Genomic DNA, 22125 nt, shown 5'->3' with positions numbered 1-22125 from the left:
AACTGTGTATATAGATGTGTCCTTTAAGGGTAAAGTTACTACAGTCCCTACAGCTGGGATGTTGGCAGTCACTTTAAAAGGAATAGGTCTTTGCTGTCATCTAGTGGTAATTAAAGCGCTGTCATGGCAATTGGAACACAAGCAAACCAGATAGCCATTATAGGTTTTTGTCTCCATCTAGTGGACACTCAATAACAGCAATGCATCATTGCTTTAACGGAGGGTGGAGTGACGTCATGTCCTCACAGTTTCTACGTGCGCGTTCACAAATCCCGTGATCTGCTGTCAAGCACACGCATGCGAACCGTGCTGTCCCTATGCGAGATTTGTTTGTCAACGAATGAATCGGAAATTCCACAGTGACCCGGAACACTCAAAGTATAAGTGACGACAGTGTTACTCTTGTCAGGCAGGACTAGAGCAAGTCATTAACAGGAAAGTGGTTTGATATATTTTTATTGTACTTAGAGGACAAGAAACTCGTTTCTCGTTTTATCGCTGCAGACTCGCTAATACGCAATTCTCCGAGTGCTCCAACCGGCTTGATTAGCTTAGCCAGCTAGCAGGCTAACAAGGTGATGTAGAGACAGCTGTGGTGCGCTCGGGAAATGTGCTGGAAGTTTGTCTGGAGGTATTTGATTATGAAAGTTTCCTTTTTCAGACTAATATGAAGCCTTGTGATCGCTGCCGTGGAGCAGTAACGGCTTTGTGAAGGTGCCGTGAGGTCGGGGCTCTTGGATAGTTATGAGCAGCATCAACATTACAACCACAAGCTCCACGTTACGCTGTTATAGTAAAAGGTCAGCGCTGACACTGTGTTTTCGTGCTGTCACGAGATGAGTCTCGCCGATGATGAAACGCTGCAGGCTGGTATGTCCTCGGGACTGGAAGGGCAGCTGCCGCTTTTACACGCCAAACATCACAGCGCCCAGGGCGGTCTGGTGTTGGACCTGAAATCCCCGGAAGCCTACCTTAGCAGCAGCTCTCCTGAGTACGACACCTATGAGAATAACACCGGTCCTCTTTTTGAGAGGAGAAAGAGGTCGAGATCCAACAGTTCCAGACATAGGTTCAACGAGGTAGTTACGGAGCTCGGTCCGGAGGAAGTGCGGTGGTTTTACAGAGAGGACAAGAAAACTTGGAAGCCCTTTGTGGGACATGATTCACTTAAGATTGAGTTAATGTTTCGGAAATACTGCGAGCTGAACCCTGGTGCAGCATGTTCACAGACCAGCGGGGGAGAAGAGGACAGTGGCTCTAGAGATCTGGAGAGCAGGGGGATGAACGGTGCAGTGCCAGTAGAAACAAGGACCAGCAGTGTGCACGGAGGCCGCGGGTCCTTGGACACATCCACCGTGTCCTCTGATGAGAGGGACCTTGACAGCATTGAAATCAATGTAGAGCCTGTTTGTGTTCGAGGAGGACTCTATGAGGTTGATATTATACAGAGACAATGCTATCCTGTCTACTGGAAACGTAAGTACAGTCACCCCAGTGCACCCAAAATAAATTACTTCCGCATCAAACACAATTTAAGTAGCTCCTTGTGGAGCGCCAGAAGCATAACCTTTACTAGTCGGTGGTTTTTGTTGTTTCCCTGGACCTCACGTAGCGGCAATGAAAACTACAGAGATCTGCAGTATAACAGCTGTCAAAACATCTCACAGTTCTTCAACAGAGACTAATTCCGTGCAACATCTACCCTTCTATACAAAGTTCTAGTTTAAATGTCAAACTTGTAGCTGAGAAAGCATTGTGTGTAGTCATTTGCTGTTTACTGCATTATTTTACTTTATTTTTTTCTTGCAATCTAATTGCTTCATGTGGTCTTTTTTTTCTGGATGTCAGTCTATTGAGCTCAGCTGATCTGTACTAACTAATTCATGAAAATTTCCAGGAAAAGACAGGGAACAAAGGAAGGCAGCTGCTATAGAGCTTCAGAAAACCTGACCTGAATGAACTGAGCTAATTTCAAATGACATTTATAGGAGAAGTTATTTTCCCAGTAGTTCATGCTCTGCATGTATTGAGACCCAACCTGTACTGTTTCAGCTTGATCTTCATGCCATGTTAACACTTAAGAACATGAATTCGATACCAAAGGAGGACACTTGAATAGTATTTGAAAGCATATCAGTTCAAGAGTGGGAGATTAGTTTACATAATGGAACATGTGGAAAGGTCATTGATATACTATAATCTAAGATGCAAAACATCCAAATATTTTCACAATAAAAAAACAAAAATCAAAGGGTTTGTTAAATAGTTCAAAGTCTTTTTTCTTTAGTTTTACATACAAGGACAAGACAAGCAAATTTCCTTGACCGAACGGTATCCACTGTGAGTATATCCCACATGTCTTTGTGGAACATTTAGAACATATTGTCTGTAAATAGAAGTACACAGACATGTGGCATATGCTCACAGTAGAATTTCACTCTCTCCATACAGAGAGAGTGAAATTCTTTTTCCAAGGCAACCTAATTTAAGATCGTGCACCACCAGAGACTCACTTAATAATGTCACTCAAGACTGTAATCAAACTTGGCCCCTCTGCATTAACCACTGAGACTTGGCCCTCCAGGATTTGTCAGACTTGTTGAATTAAAATGAAAGGATTCAGTTTCTAGGAAGTGACTTGCTTTAATTTTTGCTTAATATTTACATAGCCAAATAAAGCAATGTGTTTCTCTCCAACAAAAAGTGACATTTCAAGATTCCCATCCATATAGCGAACTATTTTGTTTTGCATCCTGTACCCTGTAAATGCTGTTATTGTCTTACAGAACAAGACCATATTCCAGTGATGAGAGGCCAGTGGTTTATTGGTGGTACTTGGCTCCCCTTAGATGAAGATGAGAGCAACCTCATTGAGCAGGAGCACCTGAACCATTTCCGTGGGCAACAGATGCAGGACACCTTTGAGATGGATTTGGTTCCCAGGACCATTGATAGCAAAGATGGTGAGCTTTGGGGAAGGGCAAGGGCAGAGGAGACTTAATTTTAGTGCAACAGCATGTTTTCGATTTAGAGAGTTAGAAACTTTTGACTGCGTTTTAAACAACACAGCACTGAAGCATCCATTCTTATAACTTACTCAGTAAATTAACTAATGAGTTTGGAATTCCAAGGCATCTGTTGGTGACCATTAATGCAATCACTAGATCAAAAAATATGAAATGCTCTCATAGGTATTGCTATAAATTCCTTTAAAAAGTAAGTCAGTCAAAAATGTACAGAATCTTCAGAGTAAAGCCAGAAGAAAAGTACCAAGAGTCATAAATGATGATCGTGCACAGTCAGTTGAAATGAATGGGGCAGGTGGATCCATTCATGTGGGCGTGGGTTTTGTCATGTCACCCTTCCAGTATAAAGGAGGTGCATCTTGTACATTCTGGCTGGTCCTCCTCTGAGGGCTGGCTCAAGCAAAATGTAGCAGCATTTAGCTGCGAAAGGCAATAAGAAAGAGGTTCTTTGATTCAGCAGTCTCCTTTAGGCTGCCAGATCTACAAGACCTTCACTGGTGATAAGTGTGTGGGTGTGTGATAAATAGAGCAAAAGCAGAGAGAAAACCATGCAGCTACTGTTAAAGATGGTGGGGAAAGTTTAGACTTTATTATGAAAACAGGACTCACAATATCACCAAGGTAATCTGGGATTTGTATACTACATTGCTTACCCTGCGCACACACACACACACTTTTTTTTATGTCTCAATACATAAAGCCTTTAACACATACTAGGAAAAAAATGTAAAGTTGCTCCTATTCAACAAGCATCGTGTAAATGGATACTAAAAGATTTCGATGTATATGGATGCAGGCATACAAGGCCACAGAGGGCAGTGGGATTATAGTCTGATTATATTTGCAAGGTGAGTGAAATAAAGGCACACAAACTGGTTTTGTCACACTTGACAGTCTCTCCATTATACAATGCATAGATCATAAGACTTTAACTTGTCTAGTGTATTACTACATATTAGTCAGAGTATTAAAGCAAAGTGAGGGATAGATCCTGATAATTCACCTTGTTTGAGTTCTTCCTTCAGGCAGCCTTTACAGGAAAGCATTTTATCTTGAAGCTTATATTTGAAGCACTGACAGCATTAAGGACTTGCACTGCAATCTATAAATGGATCATAAAATGAGCCAGTGATGCCGTCCGTGACAATACTGCAGTAAATACATTTCCCAAGATATCGCTTACTGTCTCCTCTACTTACTGCTGCTATTTCTATTGCTTTACCTTGCACTGCAAAAGCTAGCTGAGACTAACAGAGAGTGCAGCAGAAGACATGGTAGGCATACCATTGTGCTCTGCTGGTACATCATCATCAATGTGGGACTCAAGCCAAGTACAGAATAAGAGTTGATAAGAGCTTCAATGGCTGGTCAAAATGTTACACTTTTTACTTGTGTAAATATTCCTCTATAAGCCCAAATACATCATCCCCAAATACACATCCACTGGTGTAAGCTAGTAGTGGAAACTGTAGGGTGTGTCCCAGTATGTCAGCCTTAAAAGACGTCAAGGAAAAATGAAACCTGTGGGCTGGACACTGTGTCATCTTTGTGCATTGTAGTTTGTCATTTGGTGTAGGCTCAGAAGTTAGTTTGTGTGCCGCATATTCTGCTGCATTTTATTTAACACGTGAGTCTGTGAACACCATGGTGTGATTGATGACTAACACATGCTTAAAAGAAACAGAAAACACACACCTAAATAACTTGGCACAAACTTGACAGTTAGATGTGTGGTCATGACCTGTGCTTAAGATATCAAAAATGTTGAAGTGTTTTGGCAGGATGAGTGTGTTTGTTTTATCAGTGTTACAATGTCTAAATTTACAGCTTACTGTAACAATGAGTTTGTAAAGGCGTTTGTTCTTTTTACCCTTAGCCAGACCTTGCAGTTTTCTTATCACCAAAGATAGTTTTATATTATAAGATGGCACACAGATGAAGGTTCAGTTCATTATGACCTCTTTGGACTGCTGCTTCTTATAGTAACTATCGCTGTCATCAGGAAATGCGTATTTATGAATGGATCCATCAGTGCTGTAATGCCTAAATGTACAGTACCGGTAGCGTTTATAACAAAAGCCTCCTCTACACGCAGTAGCTCTCTCCTCCACAACTTTTCACCGCTTCCGACATTTGCAAGTCTGATGTCTGTGTTGTCTTGGATTGAATGTTTTAGTCAGAGATTGCATGTCTCCTGGACTGATTTGATTAACAAATTTGAGAAAACCTCCAGATTTATAGAGCTTATTTTATTTGTCACATAGCATTTTAGTTAGTAATTAAGATACTAATAGGATTTTAGTAATAAACCCAATAGAGGAAGAACTACCCAATCATGATAAAATATTATAATTGGGCCTTTAGTTTCTTTCAAACAGTTGACATATTTGTGTGGTTTTAGAAGGATATTTTCACAAGCTAAGACATCAAATTATTAAATTATTATTGAAGGGGAAAATAAAATTAGATCTGTCATCCAACTAGATATGACAATAAATGATTCTCATTCTCACCACTTCTAATAATTTTCAGTTAAATTTAAACACCTACTTATCTCTAACTAATTAAATAAACTACAAAGCAATTTCATTACTTACAATAGAAAGAAGTATATCTTCTAATCTGTGCTGCTCCAGGTAAGAGAGACATTAGAGATGATCTCCTAGATACTTACTCAGAGCTCTTTGTATAAATCTAGTCACTATGTTTCCTCCACTATGAGTGTGTTTCAGCATCACATCCTCAAAACAGTTTTAAATAGGAAAGTATGAATTATTCATTAAGCCAAATGGAAATATAAGTGCTTTTAATGTTGTTAGAAGTGAACCAATGTAGTTCACGTAAACAGAAAGAAATGGGGATTTACTTAATGGTATGTATAGTCAGAGGAATTCTACCCTTCCCTCTTTTCTAGTAATTGTGCCAAGACATTTCTTGTAGCCCAAGTCTCTGCAGTAACCAGCACAGAGTCTTCGTCTGTCCTGGTTAAAGTGGTAATCTGACTGCAGCACTACTTGATGGAGCTACTTGTTCAGGAGTGATGACAGCAGTAGTCTGTGTGACACCACGGTAATGGCCATTACTCACTCTCTGTTGGTTGTTAGTTCTCTCCCACCTGCCCCCTTTCTACCTCCCTTTTCTGTTCAAATGGAGTGGATATCAGACGAGTGCTAAAACTACAGGTCACAAGCGCAAACGCTGCCAAGGTACTGTAAAATACTTTGTTTTTTAAACTTCTGGTGTATTAGAATTAGCTTGCATCTCCTTATAGCACCTAGGTCTCTGTGGAACTTGATTTTTTTTTTCTTTCTTGTGTGGTTCAAACCTCTGAAATCGTTTGAATATTTAGAGCTAAGCTCAGTTAGTAATTGTTGCATTAAAATGGATTTAGGCTGTTCTTTCAGTTGTGTATTGCAGCCTTAACTGAGCCTAGTTTCTAGAACTTCTTCCTTTGTGCAGTTACATAGAGTTTTGCAGTACTGTTGATAGTATTGCTGCTTTTTTGAGGAATCCTGCATATGTGTCTTTCATCTCCTTGCTGGAATAGTGAGTAGACAGCAGGGTTCACTCAACTACTAGAGCAAGATCCCTAAAGCCAGTAGACATGGAATAAATAAGCTAGTCTTCAAAAAAGCCTCCCTGCTTTGCTGGCTTTTTTTTTTTTTAATCTCCCTTCCTCTCTGTTTCTTACTTTCTTTCTTTGCTTTCTTTATCTCAGTCCTCTGGCAGTATGACTGTACCATTAATGAACCACCATCACAAGCTCCCACTTTAAGGGCCATGAACAAAGCTCTTTGTTGAGAGCCAACCACAATTGATGAGCCAAACAGAGGAGCCATTTATGGACAGTTACTATTATGGCCCTTAACACATCGTGTATTGGCAGCCTCATTGAAGTCCATCACTGTGCTAGTTCTGGGTTTATTGAATAGAAAAGTCCTGGGGTCAGTGTCATCTTGTAGTAAATCCTCAGCAACCGATGACCTAAAGCATAGTATGCAAAGCAGACTTCAGTGTAGATGAATGATTTATGTGTATAATGTACTGAGTGTAGAGTAGTACACCTTTTGCAAATACTACATGAGAACTGCAGTGTCTGAAGCAGCCCTACCTATAATGTTTGTCAAGACATGGCCAAGAAACCTTTTGATTTTTCGTCAGAAACAGATGTCACAGTCCCAGGCCAGTCCTGTTTTTGATTTAGCTTTTATTTTGAAGAGCCCCATTTCTTATTTCCCTTATTATTTCAGCCCTCCTCTGCCAGATTTGAGATTCTTGCATCTGTAGTATCCCAGACTCCATCTTTCTTCAACAGTTTCTCCAGTTCCTTCACTTCTTTGCCCTCCCTGTGTAACACATGCTCGCGTCCTGTATCCCTTAGTAATTCTTGATAGGCTGTTAGAGATCTAGCTCGGTAAACTCTTTTGTGGTTGACTGCTTGTCCCTGTTTTCATTTCATTATCTGCTGCGTTTCACTGTAAAACAGGAAGTGTTCTTTGACGACAATAAGCAATCAATCAATCAATAATAGCCTCATTTTCACTCAAACTTTTTTAAAACCAGAGAAGTTGAGTTACTGTTTTTTTTTTATCCAGAACACCTTTTCCTGTTTTACTGTGGATTCAGCTACAGATACATCTCAACAGTTTGAGTTGGCCTCAAGCTAGTTTTGAGAACAGTGCAGCTCATACAGCAGATGGCACTCTCCTTTTCACCTGTGCAGTGCTGTCTGAGTGCGAGAGATGTGAGGTAAGGAGCCCACTCTGAACTGTTTGAGATGAAACCAGCCTGGATGGTGAAAGGTGCTCTTCTTAGAAGAACTGCTTGTTCCCCTTTCTTGCTGAGAGGACTAGTGTCAGTATTTGGTGATAGAGGTTTCCTGTGCTGTTGAGCGGTTGCATTCTGCAAAGATGACTGGAAATGTGTGACAGAATAAACTGTCTTTTTTTTTTTTTTTAACAAATACTTCACCTGACAAGAATTTTAGAACAAATAATTTTTATCTGCCAAGAAGAGTGATAACTTTCTCTTTGTCAGTTTAAATTTGATTAATGCTTGTGAATTCCTTCCAACAAACTTTTTTTTTTTCCAGACTCTGCTTGCCCTCATTTCTCATTCAGTTTCACACTGGTTGCACTCAGAGTGAACAGGTCTTGGCTACCATATAAGTGCTTGGCATCTCATTACCCACAAGTCATGCTTACCCAATGAAAAAATTATCCTGCCAGGCATCGGTGGACCAGGTTAACTCCACCGTGTTATCACGTGTAACAGATGCATCAGTACATTTTTATTAATTCAAGTGTATTGGAGCGAGTTACTAAATTCTTACATTTCTTGACAGATGCCTTATTTACTGTATATATCTTGCCAGTTTGTCATCGGTGATGATCACTGGTATTTTTTTTTTCAATGCTCTGTTATGGTTAAAAAAAAAATAACAGCATTTGAACTTTGAGGAAGTTTAGATTCTCAGTTGCATAAGAGTAAATGCAACTGCATGTTTTTCTACACTTGCATGGTTTTTGTGATCATATTAAGAGATTCAAACCAGCAGAAATCTAATCTGGAAAATGGCATTTTTTCCAAGTTCTATACTTTTTGTTTGTAAGCGTTTTAATTCCTAGTTTGGTTCAGAGCAATGCAAAAAAATGTGACCCTGAGCTGCTGTACAATACTGTGTGAACCAGGCAGTGGGCTGTGCACTGGACCAGTGCCAGAGTTTTTCACCAGTCTTGTTCAAATGAATTTGATTGAGCAATGCACTTTAAGGACGGAGACATAAATAACTCTGTTGAGTGAACCAGTCTCACTTATTGCTCTTAGCTTCTGTAGCAAATGGTGTCTGCTCTCCAGCCATACCTCTGCTCTTGCCCTAGTCACTTTATTACACTTTGAAGAAACAACCTGGAGGGGGGAAAAAAATCCTCTAAGAGAACTAATCGATATCAGTACCAAATATGTCTTCATTTGGACGATACATAAGCAGGGCGACAAGCAAGAGCTGAAATATGCAACCGTGATTTGAGATGGTTTGATGTGTTTTTCTTTCTGCAGATCAATGCTCCAGACTGCATTTGATTGAGCCGTTTGAATAGTTTTATCTTTTCTTTTGCTAATTTGCACTACATTTAAGATTATCCTAACGTGGTGTAATTATGTCTTTTGCAGACTCTTTGATTAAGTGAACCTTTCTCCTTTTCCCTTTTACCCGAGTTTTCCTTCTCTCTTCCATTTTTCCCAAACCATCTCCCAATGTCCATTCATTCACTCACTCCTCTTTCACTGCCTCCCTGCAGCTATCCATAGCCTAAAGCTGAGTCGATCACATGTGGATTGGCACAGCGTGGATGAGGTCTACCTCTACAGCGATGCCACCACTTCCAAAATTGCACGAACAGTCACCCAAAAGCTGGGCTTCTCCAAAGGTCTGTAATCACTTAAGGTTTGTTTTTTGTAGTTTTTGATGCAACCATGGTGTCAAAACTTTTTAGTCCAATCAGTGTGAAGAACTAATGGCTGTGAAAATTGTTGCAGACATCAGCTACTAGGATCCCTTGACTTTACGTGCATGTCTCATTGCATCACAAGTTTATAAATAAATATTTTTAACAGCTTCTTTTGTACTGTGCACCATTCAGCCTTCACTTGCAGAATCTCTACCATCACTATAAAGTTTGAAATATAGTTTATTCCCTTTGCTAAGGATGTGCCTATAAAATGTGTGAAACCATTTAATTAAAAACAAATTGATTTTATATTTTATAAATTTTGAGCAAATTTCTCTGCCCATCTAATGCAAATCAGTGACCTGCATATTAATGCATTTGTAGTTTGCATCAGTTATTTAAACACAGTGCCCTAACTGGATTAGCCCAGAAGATCACTGTGTCCAATCTGCCATTTCTAGGGCCCAAGTGCTTAAATGTCCCATGTGCAAATAAAAAGATAGCAATAAGCACTTGATATTTGATCTGCATGGATGACTCTAATCTGATCTACAGTCTCAAAGCTCTACAGTACAGTAATCTCCTGCTTTCAGATTATCAGAGGAGATGGACTAGGTTATTTCTATTTCTCCTGAGATGTCCATTTAGTGCTAAGCAGTCAGCAGTAAGGTCCATGGGATTCTGTTACCTTGCTGAGTAGCACATGACTAGACTAGATTATAGATTCTAAATAAGGTCACACACTTGGCACCGTTGGCACATTGGCAGCCACAATAACAGTAGGGTTTCCTGCCTCACCTACTGGCCTCTTTGGACTCAACACCATCAATCAGCTTTTTATAGCTTTCTAGTGAACACAGTTGTGATGTGTTTTATTATAATGTAGTACAAAAAATACTTAGTTTAAATGACAGTTTTTTAAAAAAGCTGGTAAAATAAAGCTCCATTTGTCTTACAGCCTCAAGCAGCGGTACACGGCTCCATCGGGGTTATGTTGAGGAGGCCTCGCCTGAGGACAGACCCCCTCAGACTACACACATTGTTTTTGTGGTTCATGGCATTGGACAGAAGATGGACCAGGGGCGCATTATTAAAAACACTGGAATGTGAGTTTAAAGTTTGAGTAAGATGATTTGATTTAGGATTTTTTTTTTGTATGCTTGTTTTATTATAGCAACATTTTCAGTTTTATTTGAATCAAATCTGTAAGTGCAAGAGTGGGTTTAACACATTGTGAGAAATTCTTTACACTTTGTATCAGTGTTGCAAGCAGAATAACACGATCTTATTATATATAGTTTTTCTGTGTAGTAATGCTTCTGGCCTCCTGACGAGGCTTTACATCACTTTGTTGTTTTTATGATGAGATATGATGGACTTCAGATATACCTGTTCATCCTCTTTCATTTGCCAATTATTTAACTATTATTTAACTATTTATTTCCAGTATGCATAACTGAAGCACAAAACAATTTTTTTCATCCAAAGATCCAAATGAATCTATACCTGGAGGCTGTTTTTCTCCTGCCCTTCCCTTTGTTTTCTCTCCATCTTTCTCACTTTGTCTCCTCGTGCTGTTCAGCTATTTTACGCTTTGCATTGTTAATGTGTAAACACACAATGTACCAAACTTTAAAGACACACATGCACAAAGTACCATAAACCCAGCTGGAAACATGGGTAAAAATGTGGCTACACAGTAGATTTCTAATCAACTCGCGCCATTCTGTGTCAGTGTTACATACACTGCCTGGTTATATAATCTTCATCAGTCGAGATTTCAAGCCAGTGGGAAGATGTAACTCTTATTTGTTTATTTGGATCCTCCACAGAACACTCGACACATAAAACCAAAACCATCAGTTTGATGCCATGCTGCTAGTTTACTTTTTAATAAGCCTGCTGAGTTCCTTTTGTCTTTCAAAGGTTACATGTTCATTTGTTGCTTAAGGTAAATGCAGTCCTGTCCTATGTCTGTCTTTATCTAAAAGATTGAAGGAATTGGCTTTGGATGTGGACGTTTTACTTCATGCAGTTATACAGAAGTATTAGACCAGAGCAAAGTGTGTCTCTGTGCCACAAACTTGCCAGTGGACGACTCCTATTACTTAAGATGACTAAGTAGATAAAGTAACCTGAGTCACGCTGCAAAGCACTGTAAGCCTTTTTTTAATCTTCCTGTAAATTACAGCACACACACTTTCTCGGCCAAGAGGACAGATCAGCCTGAAAACTCTAACTTGTTCCTTTTTTTTTTCTGTTTATTTGTTTGATTTTTAAAATTATTTCTGTGCCTTTTCAGCCTCTTACTTCCACATTGATAAAGGAAACAAAATTAGACCGCTCAAACTAACTAAAGCCTGAATACCAAACCTCACTGTCCAATTAAAGCCAATCTAAAAGCAAGGAAAACCTTACAAACGTTAGGAAGCCTGTAAAGCAGCACTCAAACCTTTGAGCATTTCCCTTACGCACAACAAATAGTCCTGTCAAAACCGGCATTAGGTGTTCCATTCACAGAGCAGTCATTTAAAAGCATCTCTCAGCCTCCATTTACCCATGTCAACAACTACCTCACTCTCTTTGTGTATTTAGTGTATCCTGCAAGCTAATGCTGCCCTATATAGGGCTAATAGCGGTGTAGCCTTTGTGTGTGTGCTGCACAAGGGAAGCAGCTGCATCAGTGAGCAGTAAAATGGATGTCATTCTTTTCTACCAAACAGCCATGAGTCTGAGAAAGAGCGCAAACACAGACTCTGTAGTCCATGTGTAGAGAAGTTGGATACACACAGAGAATGTTATACATCCACTCAGAATCTGTCATTATTATAAACTGTTTCCTAGACAACGTAAGGATCACATTGCTTCTAAAAAGGTTAAAATATTTCCAAATCCACTCTTAAGTCTTTCAGTTGTATGTTTGGATTGTTGTTATATATTTTTTAAGCTGTATTGTTACGTGTCTGTTTAGGCTGCGGGAGGGTGTGAGGAAGATGGAGGAGAAACACTTCTCAGAGCACAATGAAGAACATGTGGAGTTCCTGCCTGTGGAGTGGCGCTCCAAACTCACATTGGATGGAGGTGTGCAATTACAGAATTTGCTAAATAGCAAACAGTCTAGAGAGCAACTAATGAAGACTTCTTAACCTGCTTTAAATAGGGCTTCTGTGATATTGGCCAGGATTAGTTATTCAGCTAAATTATCATGAAGCACCTGACCCAGATGTTGGTATGTGTCTGTAGATACGGTAGACTCAATCACACCAGACAAAGTGAGGGGACTGAGAGACCTTCTCAACAGCAGTGCCATGGACATCATGTATTACAACAGCCCTCTTTACCGGGATGAAGTGAGAGTCATTCACGTTCAGCTATTAGAATCTCTGGTGCCCTCAATGTCTGATCTCATTAAAACTTTCCACTCACTCTCTCCAGATTACCAAGGGCCTAACGCAGGAGCTGAACAAGCTCTACACACTTTTCTGTTCACGGAACCCTGAGTTTGAGGAAAGGGGTGGCAAAGTGTCCATCGTGTCTCACTCCCTGGGCTGCGTCATCACGTATGACATCATTACGGGTTGGGATCCTGTGCGGTTTTGTTTGCAGGAGCACCGCGTTGTGGAAGAAGACTTGGACCTTCACTGGATGTCCTATGAAGAAAGGCGCCTTTTAGAGCAACTGAGGCAAACAAGGAATAGGTAAGAGTTTTGTGTAGAGCCTTGTAGATCAGTCATTCCCAGGAACTGTATCTATGTGTGCCTGTTGAGATCCTAAAAGATTTAAGCTGAAAGCCTAGAAGAAAGTGGTAAAGATGTTAAGGAGCCTTGAGACTTAAATTTTGATACATTAATCGCAGATTCCCAGTCTACTTAATTCAACTTTGTAGATTAATAACCTGGCTTGCAGCCATAGCACCCTGAGCACGCCCGAGCTCGTCTGATCTCGGAAGCTAATCGGAAGGTTGGTGGTTTGCTCCCTGGCTGCTTCAGTCTGCATGCCAAAGTATCCTCAGGCAAGATGCTGAACCCCGAGCTGCTCCTGATGCGTTCGTTGGAGTTTGTGTGTGTGTGAATGTTAGATAGAAAGCATTTAGACATTTTTTTTAAAAGTGCTTGAGTGAATGAGACATGTTATATAAAGTGCTGTGAGTGTTCAAGTAGAGGAGAAAAGCACTATATAAGAACCAGCCTATTTAGCATTGATAGTGGAATTTAAAGTGTGGTTGGCAAACTTGTCTGGCAACTTCAGAAGCTGAAAAACAGTCAGTGCCTCACATTCCACAGTTTTGATCAGTCATTAACATCATTCATTAGCCAAATTTTCCTTGGGCATCCATGCCCCCCGAGTTAGAGGCCTTCTTCATCTGATTGCAACCCCACCATCCATTTTCCTTATAGAAATAAACAACCACTGCAGTATATGTCTGTTTTGTTTTTGTTTTTTTGTTTAGTTTTTTTTTTTTGTGCCTTGTAAGATACAGCATGTGCTGCTCTTCTCATGCCCCTATTTTTTTTTTCTCAAGATATATTTTTGTTTGTTTGTGTGGGCTGCAGGGTACACTGGTGCCTCAAAATCTGCTCTGCACCGCCCATCAGACTGTGTGCACAGTATTATTATTGTGTGCCCCATTAGCTTTGTGAGACAAGAAAATGCTGTAATAAGGTTTATTGATCTGACTGAAACGGGGACTGTTTGATTGGCCTCTCTTGTTAATGGGTATTAATATTGAAACAGATTGTCAGGCTAGAGTTTTGGTGACGTTTTAAATTTCTTTTTAAAGTATAGATCAGCATTCTTTACTTTCTGCTTCTGGCAGGTTACAAGAGCTGGAAAATCAACTCGCCACACTTGAGGCCTCTAAACCTTCAGCCCCCCCAGCTCTCAAATTTAAGGTACTATACTGTTTGTGTACAAATACAAAATATCAGTACTTTAATGTATAAGAATTTTTGACAGAAACTTTTGTTAAAGTGTTGAAAAACTATATGTTCTGTGTGTTTCTAATAAATTCATGTGTCCATATTTCTGGGAAACGAAACAGAAATTACATTTGGCATCTGGGCCATCTGTGTAAATATGACAGACTTCTATGTTTATAGTAAATATTTTTTGCACCTTTTGTCTCTCAGGTAGAGAATTTCTTCTGCATGGGTTCTCCTCTGGCTGTGTTTTTGGCCCTAAGAGGAATCCGCCCTGGTACCAGTGTCCACCAAGACCACATCTTGCCCACCTCCATCTGCAGCAGGCTCTTCAATGTCTTCCATCCCACAGACCCTGTGGTCAGTGCCCCTTCACTGTCTTGACCTTTACAGACGAGATCTCTCAGGGTTGTGAGAGATCCAGTTTTCTGCTTATATTTATGTTCTTCAACCTGCTTTAAAGTGTGATATAAATTAAATGTGACTATAACTGTTTCTAAATATTATTGACAGTAGACACAACATTCAGATTTAAAATGATGATTTTCTTAAATCTGTGGCAGTTTTGATTCAGGGCTAAATTCAGACCCCGGTGACCTGCTGACTAGAGGAAGGTTTTGTGCTCATATTAACGAAAACTGGTAACAAGGCTGTTTTAATTACAATTAATCACATTTATAAAAATCTGGAAGTATGAGGAATTTTATGCTGTAGTCATTCAGATGAACCTAAAATAAATGGCCTTCATTTGTATTGATTATTCAGGTGAATATATTAGCGGATTAAATTGTTAGATTAAAACTTAATCCATCCCAGTACTGTCTGAGGAAGTACCCATAAAGGATAAAAGTTACATGAGAGCAAAATCTTATCTGCTTTTTGCTGGTGAGCACATGTTTCATCTGGGTGCTTGTACAGCAGTGCACAGGCCAAGATTGACATTGTCTGGATGAATTTATGGTGCGCTTTACTCTTTAAGATTTGCCATTTTCCACTGTGCACTGTCGGTTTGATCACTTCTCTGTAATAACTCCTGTTTCACTACTTTGTTTAGGCCTATAGATTGGAACCGCTCATCTTGAAACATTACAGCAACATCGCACCTGTTCAGATACACTGGTAACAACCTGAATTTTATAGCACTTGCTTTTTATCCCTTGTATTACACTCATTATATTTTCCGAGTAAATATGATGTGAATGTTTGTGGTCTGTGTATTCGTCAGGTGTAGCGCCACTAACCCCACACCTTACGATGAGATCAGGCCTACTTTTCTCAACCCTGTCAAAGATCCCACGTCTGATACAGAAAGCATCCCCAGCCCCAGTACATCTCCTGTCTTAGCCCGCAGGCACTATGGGGAGTCCATCACTAGTCTGGGCAAGGCCAGCATATTGGGTAAGACTGTGTTTTTAAAGCCTAACACAATCTGAACTCTTGTGTTTACATTACTACAAGTGTTAGTTATGCAGCATCAGTCACAGTCTTAGAAAGAGTTTAAAGTAAGCTGTGAGGGAGTTTAAGTAATTGAGGTCTGAAGCAATGTTTAGGTGAGTGTTATTTGTCATATTGATAGCTACATGAATGCCAGGATCCAAGGATTTCCAGCAGAACTTTGCATTGTACGGCGATAATAAATTTTATACACTTTACCCATCAGTGGTTTTAATGCTGTGGCCGATCACTGCAGGTTGTTGACTGTTCTTTCAACTTCTGATGAGGTGCTCAGAGCGAGAGCTGAAAAAAAAAAATCCCTTTAATATACGTAATCTGTAATTAAAAAATCTATTTTATCCTAAGAGGTCATTGTATTTAATGGGTAACATGAGATTCTATTTTTTTTAAATCAGTTTTAGCTCCACAGTGCCAGCAAGTGGAAATAAGAGGAATGTTCTCCTATTCTGTTCTTTAACAAGTTAGAGAAAAAAAAAAAAACAATAAATGCATTCATACTTTTGTTGTTTTCTTGTTTGAAATCATAATTCAATTACTTTACCACCTCTGTTTCATGCTTATCTTCTTTCGTATTCCCACACTACAGGAGCAGCAAGTATTGGAAAGGGCATTGGAGGCATCCTCTTCTCACGCTTTTCCCGCTCCAACAGCCAGCCCTCAGTGTCTTTGGGACTTGAAGGTGCAGCAAACACTGAAGAAGAGGAGCAGAAGCGCACAGAAAGTCAGTCAGCATATGGCCTCTCCACCATGACACGACCCACCTCACCCACTGCTGACACATCGTGTAAGTTTACTTACCTGTCCAGTACTATTCATAGTCTGCCTGTCTGTTTAAACAGACAAATATCCTCTGACCCATGTGGTGGTCTTTATTTTTTTTCTTACATTTTTTTTCCATTATTTTATGTTTAAAATGGCACTTAAGTTCAATGTACTCAAGAAAACCAACCAACCAAACAACAACAAAAGAAAAAACTGATGTCTTCCCAGTGGTTGCGCACCTTGTCCCACTGGTAGAGGATGCCAGCTGTCCATTAACTTTACCCAACCTCCTTTAAGTATCAACTATAAAGATATGAAGAAGGGTTGTGTGTAGTTAATGCCATCATGGGTTGTTTTTAAAAGTCATGCTAAGAAAGATAAGCCTGAAACCTGCATTCTTTCCTACAGCCAGCAGGGGGTGACTGTTCATTGCTAAAAGAAGTAAGATGATGTAGAAATCTATGTGAAAACAAACCCACTGCTTACTTGATTTACGGCATTATTGGGTTTACTCTGAAAATATAAATAAAAATTATGGTTGGGTTTAGGCGTAAACAGATACTGGATAAGGCAGTGTGATCTAGGGCATGGCTGCTCTGTGATTAACAAGGCGCTGCCATATCAACATGCCCTTGGTTTCTCGGGCAGATCCACCCTTTCACTCACTGATGCGGTTTCAAAACACCAAAATGGCAAAAGCCAAAATGGTCAGCTAGATGTCACTGTGGCTATGGTCATCTGTTATCTTCAGGCTATGGATGTCCTGTCTATTTTTAATCATCATGCATTTGTCTTGCTAATTGCTCTTTTTTTTTTTTTTTAACCAGTCGTTTTCTGTTTTTCAGTGGAGCTTGAGCGTCGTGTCGACTTTGAGCTCCGAGAGGGTCTAGTGGAGAGCCGCTACTGGTCAGCGGTGACCTCGCACACAAGCTACTGGTGCTCACATGACATAGCTCTTTTCTTGTTGACCTTCATATATAAACAGAAGGCAACATCCTCTAATCCAGCAGATACTCCGGAGCCAGACTGAGGCAGCATGTTTTTTTTTTTTTTTTTTTTTGTTTTGTTTTACAAAGGAACACACACTTTTATGCTGTCTTACACCAGTGAAAGCATTTCTTGTGTTCTTGATAAGCCTCAAAGTGACTTTGTTCATTATTTTTCGATGCTTACAAACTTCTTAAATACACTAACATTAACACTAAAATCATTTTTTCTTTGGCTCCTGATTAAGCACTTTTAATATTTGGGAATCATTACTAACAGATTCAGAACTTTATTCCAAAATTTTCATCTTTTGTTAAGTTGCACACAATTGCGCACCCTAAGGGTGGATACGGTGGACCGGGAACACTTATTAAGGAGCAAAAGGCGTTGATGCACAGGTGTTTGTCTAACTTCATGCCCAGTCTTATGTTAGACAGCTGAATTGTGTCTTTTATGAGCATTCATTTTATGTTAAATAATTCCTAAATCCACTTGCTCTGCAACAGACTCAGTCTGAAGCTTTGGGACACATTTGACTAAAACTCAGTCAGTAAGGTGTCAGATTTTTTCCCTTTTTCTGTTACATACAAGTAAAAAGTCTTTGTCAAGGTTTTTTTTTCTTCATATTAAACATTTAGCTACTACATGTCAAGAAGCTCATGAGAACAAACAAATGCAATGTGTAATATATATAATATTTCTTTAGTTTTTCCACATAAAGTAAAAGAATCATAGGGCATTATAAATAATATTATATTTACTAATTATTTTGGCAGTTTGGAGGAAAAACATAACAAACATGTCATTATTAGTGTTTTCCTTTTTTTTAAATTTAAGAATATTTGTCTCTTGAAATAGAATAAAATCCATGCAAAGCATTAGTTTTACACTGCACAAAACAGAATATAGCATTTTTCTTTTATGTTTAATTTTCATTAATAAATAGTGCAGTTTTTGTTTACATACCAGGGGCAAATGTCTCTTACTAACACAGTAACTCAATTGTCTTTTACTTATTTTCTTACTGTGTAGAAATCCAAATCTTAGTCTAAAAATCTTAATATTATGTACAAAAATTCTCACTTAAAACAGTATCACCATTTCATCCTCAATCAAGCTTCTACTCTGAGGATAACTTATGGAGATCATGTTTGCCTTCATGGCTTTATATTGATATTCAGATGAAATCATTGGTACTAGATGTATTTTTTCTTAAAAACAGAAATATTTTTTTCTAGCAACTTTCAGACTCTTGGGGATATTAAACTGGATGTTACCTCACAGAAAAAAATGGGATTCAAACTTGTGGCCAAATAACATTTATGTGTCTCCTTTGTTAGCTGTTCTGCTGTATTAATGCTAAGGCTAATACGAAATCAACAAACATGTGATTGGCCTAGGATTAGAAAAGTAGATTCTTTATCTTTAGGCAATGCCTTGCACATCAAAATGCATTGTATCTTTTTTTTGCCTTTTTTGTTACCAATTCACTTTCCCAGGTTGAGCATTCAGCGTCATTTGTGTGAAAGTATTTCTTTGTTCTTAAAAACTTTGTCTATCATGTGACATGTTATTATTTAATTGACTCTGCTTAGAAATTTAGGCCAAAAAAGAAAAGATCTGAGGATAAGAGATGATGGCAAATTGTGATTTGTTTTCTTTAAAAAAAAAAAAAAAATTGCCTTCAGTTTGCCAGAGCATATATAAAAATTACTTAATTGAGATTATTGTAGTTATCTTTCCAAGTAGTGATTCTACAGAAACTTGAGTGCTTGCTTACTTTGCATGATGTCAAATTAAGAGAAAATGGATGTTGGAACAAGAAAAAGGTGCAGCGTGCCAACACACATCTAAGAAACTTTATTATGACAAAACAAAAACCCACTTGTGATTGTTTATGGCTTTTCTAATTAACACATTTTATTTGCTGTAGATTACAAAATGAAACTGTCTTTGTGAATGTTTATGTGACTTTAGACTTTCTGTCAATGTCAAATTTAACTTGTTTTTGGATTTGTTACATTGCAAGCTGCAGCTTTACTGTGCCACACAAGGGCTGTCGCTGACTCTACCAACTTGCTGGTGTTTGTTTTAATGTCTGTGTCACGTGTTCAAAGGCCTACTGACTTAAACCAGGCTGCCTTGAGGAGACGACCTGATAGGTAACCAGGAAGTAGTACAGAAGCTGGGTCTAATAAGGGAGTGGGATAGTAGTGTTACTGTATTTGATCTGGTGGCTCTTGCACATCCATGGGCTATGAATTGCACAGAAACTATTTTTAACACAGCCCGACCTTTTTTATTTATTCATTTTTGCTATGTTACAGTGCATAAAGCAATTTCAACCTGTTATTTGGATATGTATTGGGAAAACAGTGCTTCTGCATCATTAAATCAAACATTGTGGGTACAGCAAATACATACTGCAGGAGTGTGGAATGACCATTGTAACCATTAGCATTGTTTCTATAACTTGTGTGAAATTTGCACATTTTCATATTCAGACATATTTTCTAATGTGTCGCAGGCAAGAAACTAGCAGATTAACTGGAGAGCATTAAAGAGAATTTTGTGAACATATGCTGTAAGTTTCACTGTATGAGCGTTTGATGTACAGCATTCTGAATGACGACAATACATTATTTTGTCAAATATACCACAAGTATCAGGGAAATGTCTGCTGTTACACGTCTTGTAGATTCAACACTCTTGTCAATACCAGATTAAAGCCATAATTGAATTGAAACAGATTAGCACAGATGTCCACAGATTAATAAAGACCTTACATGTGGCTTTTCGGAAAGAGATGTACACTAAAGCTCACTGTGGGTGTGTTAAATGAAATGTGTCCAACAGGTAATGATGTTGCTTTGATTTATTTTTTTTGGATGGATATCTAGAGAAATGTTTAATGTCCCTAGAGCTGTGCAATAACTCATGCCTGTATTGGATTCTAACTGCCATCCAAAGCACTGTATATATTTCCTTTTTATAAAGTATTCCAGTTTGGATGCAATCAGTATTTCTTAAACTGTCGGGTTTTTTTTTTCCCCCTTTTACTTTTAATAGTAGGATGGAAATATTGTGTTTGGAAACTGTTGTGTAGGAGGAAGATAGTCTTATTGCTCATTTCCAGACTGAGGACAAAAGAAGCGTTCATCTGAACTCAGACCAGATTCTTTCCAAGGCGCCCCCCTGAAGCGGATAACAAAGCTGACTTATAGATCGTGAATAGGCAGTATTGTATTCCATAAGCTGTCGGGGGGGGGGGTAATGCAGTTTAGCAACATCTGCAAAGGCGAGGCTCACAGATGGGACCAGTTAGATCAGAGGTGACTCACAAATAATAGAAGGCTCTGTTGTTCTGTGTTTGACCACAAGAGGTCAGTCATCTACTGGTAATATTCAAGGAAAAAGGCCCATAGTGACCAACTGTCCACTGCCCCTTCCTCTTAAGTCATTTCCATCTGTTGCTCTTAACCATTTGAGCTATTTTAAGAGACATTAATGTGCTTAAATATAATCATGTACGATCAGTTGTGTTCACTTGTATGCCATTAAGTGAAACTGGAATGTACTACAGCAGTCTACAACCACAAATGCAAAAAAACAAAAAACAAAGCCCAATCAATGTAAACCCTTCAGCACTCTGCTACTTCCTACCCTTACCTCCTTCACTGTTCTCCTTCCTCTACTTCACCTCCTCTGTCCTCATCCACATCACCAGCGGTTGAGCCAGGTCTTGATCTGACACTCCTGCTCTGCATCTGGCTGACTCAAATGTTTACGCTGCAATTAAAACACAGCCTATAAAAGGCAATGGGTCGACTGCCAGACCCTGACAAGGGGGTCGGAGCTGCAAGGAGAGTGGTTATAAATCGCTTTGATGCCGACCATAGTCTGAAGGCCCAGATTCCTGAGCTGGAGGATTGGAGCTCAGTGAGTTCATCAGAAGACAGAGCCAGAAACACTGATGATTCATATCTCTTTACTGCATCTCACTTGAAGAGTGGGTATTGTTCTGCTGCTGTGGAAAGAAAGGAGATGGCTGACTTTCTGCTTTTTCCCCCCCCACATAGTTTTCATTTGATCAGCTCACAGAAGGCATGTGTCAAAATCATGTGTAAAAAAAATTCGAGAACGTGTTACCACTTTTCTCTGCGCTTACTGATAATCTATCAGCACGTTTCATCTCTTTCTGAACATGTGATGTTTCTGTAATTCAGTGAGTTTCTAATACAGCGGCATAGTAACAGTTACATCCAGTTTAATAAAAAGAATATGACTTGAGGAATTGGATAACCTAATTAAGTTTATTTAGTCATTACTGACCTGCATTTTTTTATTTTTTTTATTTCTTGTTTGTAGCTTTACTTGTTATGAGTATATTGTCTTCTATTAGATAAAAATAAATATTTGTGAAGACGTTTGCTCTGCAGGCTACAATATTACAGCCAAATGCTTCAGTGTCAGGAAAGAAAATAGGGATCAGCATAACTTGACTGATTTTCACACTTCACATTAACC

General features: G+C 39.1%; 1 protein-coding gene across 1 annotated transcript; it reads left to right on the top strand.

Moving 5' to 3' along the window:
• The first annotated feature begins 293 nt into the window (after positions 1-293).
• Positions 294-20620, top strand: ddhd1a (DDHD domain containing 1a). Its single transcript, XM_030718693.1, has 13 exons — positions 294-1476; positions 2787-2963; positions 9326-9454; positions 10434-10581; positions 12447-12556; positions 12719-12825; positions 12911-13173; positions 14292-14367; positions 14605-14754; positions 15449-15513; positions 15620-15792; positions 16436-16633; positions 17457-20620. Exons 1-13 carry the CDS (start codon positions 837-839, stop codon positions 17639-17641), a joined length of 2421 nt encoding a protein of 806 aa, XP_030574553.1. The 5' UTR covers positions 294-836; the 3' UTR covers positions 17642-20620.
• Positions 20621-22125: the final 1505 nt, after the last annotated feature.

This window comes from Archocentrus centrarchus, chromosome 22 (assembly GCF_007364275.1).
Source record: "Archocentrus centrarchus isolate MPI-CPG fArcCen1 chromosome 22, fArcCen1, whole genome shotgun sequence".
NCBI lineage: Eukaryota > Metazoa > Chordata > Actinopteri > Cichliformes > Cichlidae > Archocentrus > Archocentrus centrarchus.
This window is presented reverse-complemented; position numbering and strand designations above follow the sequence as displayed.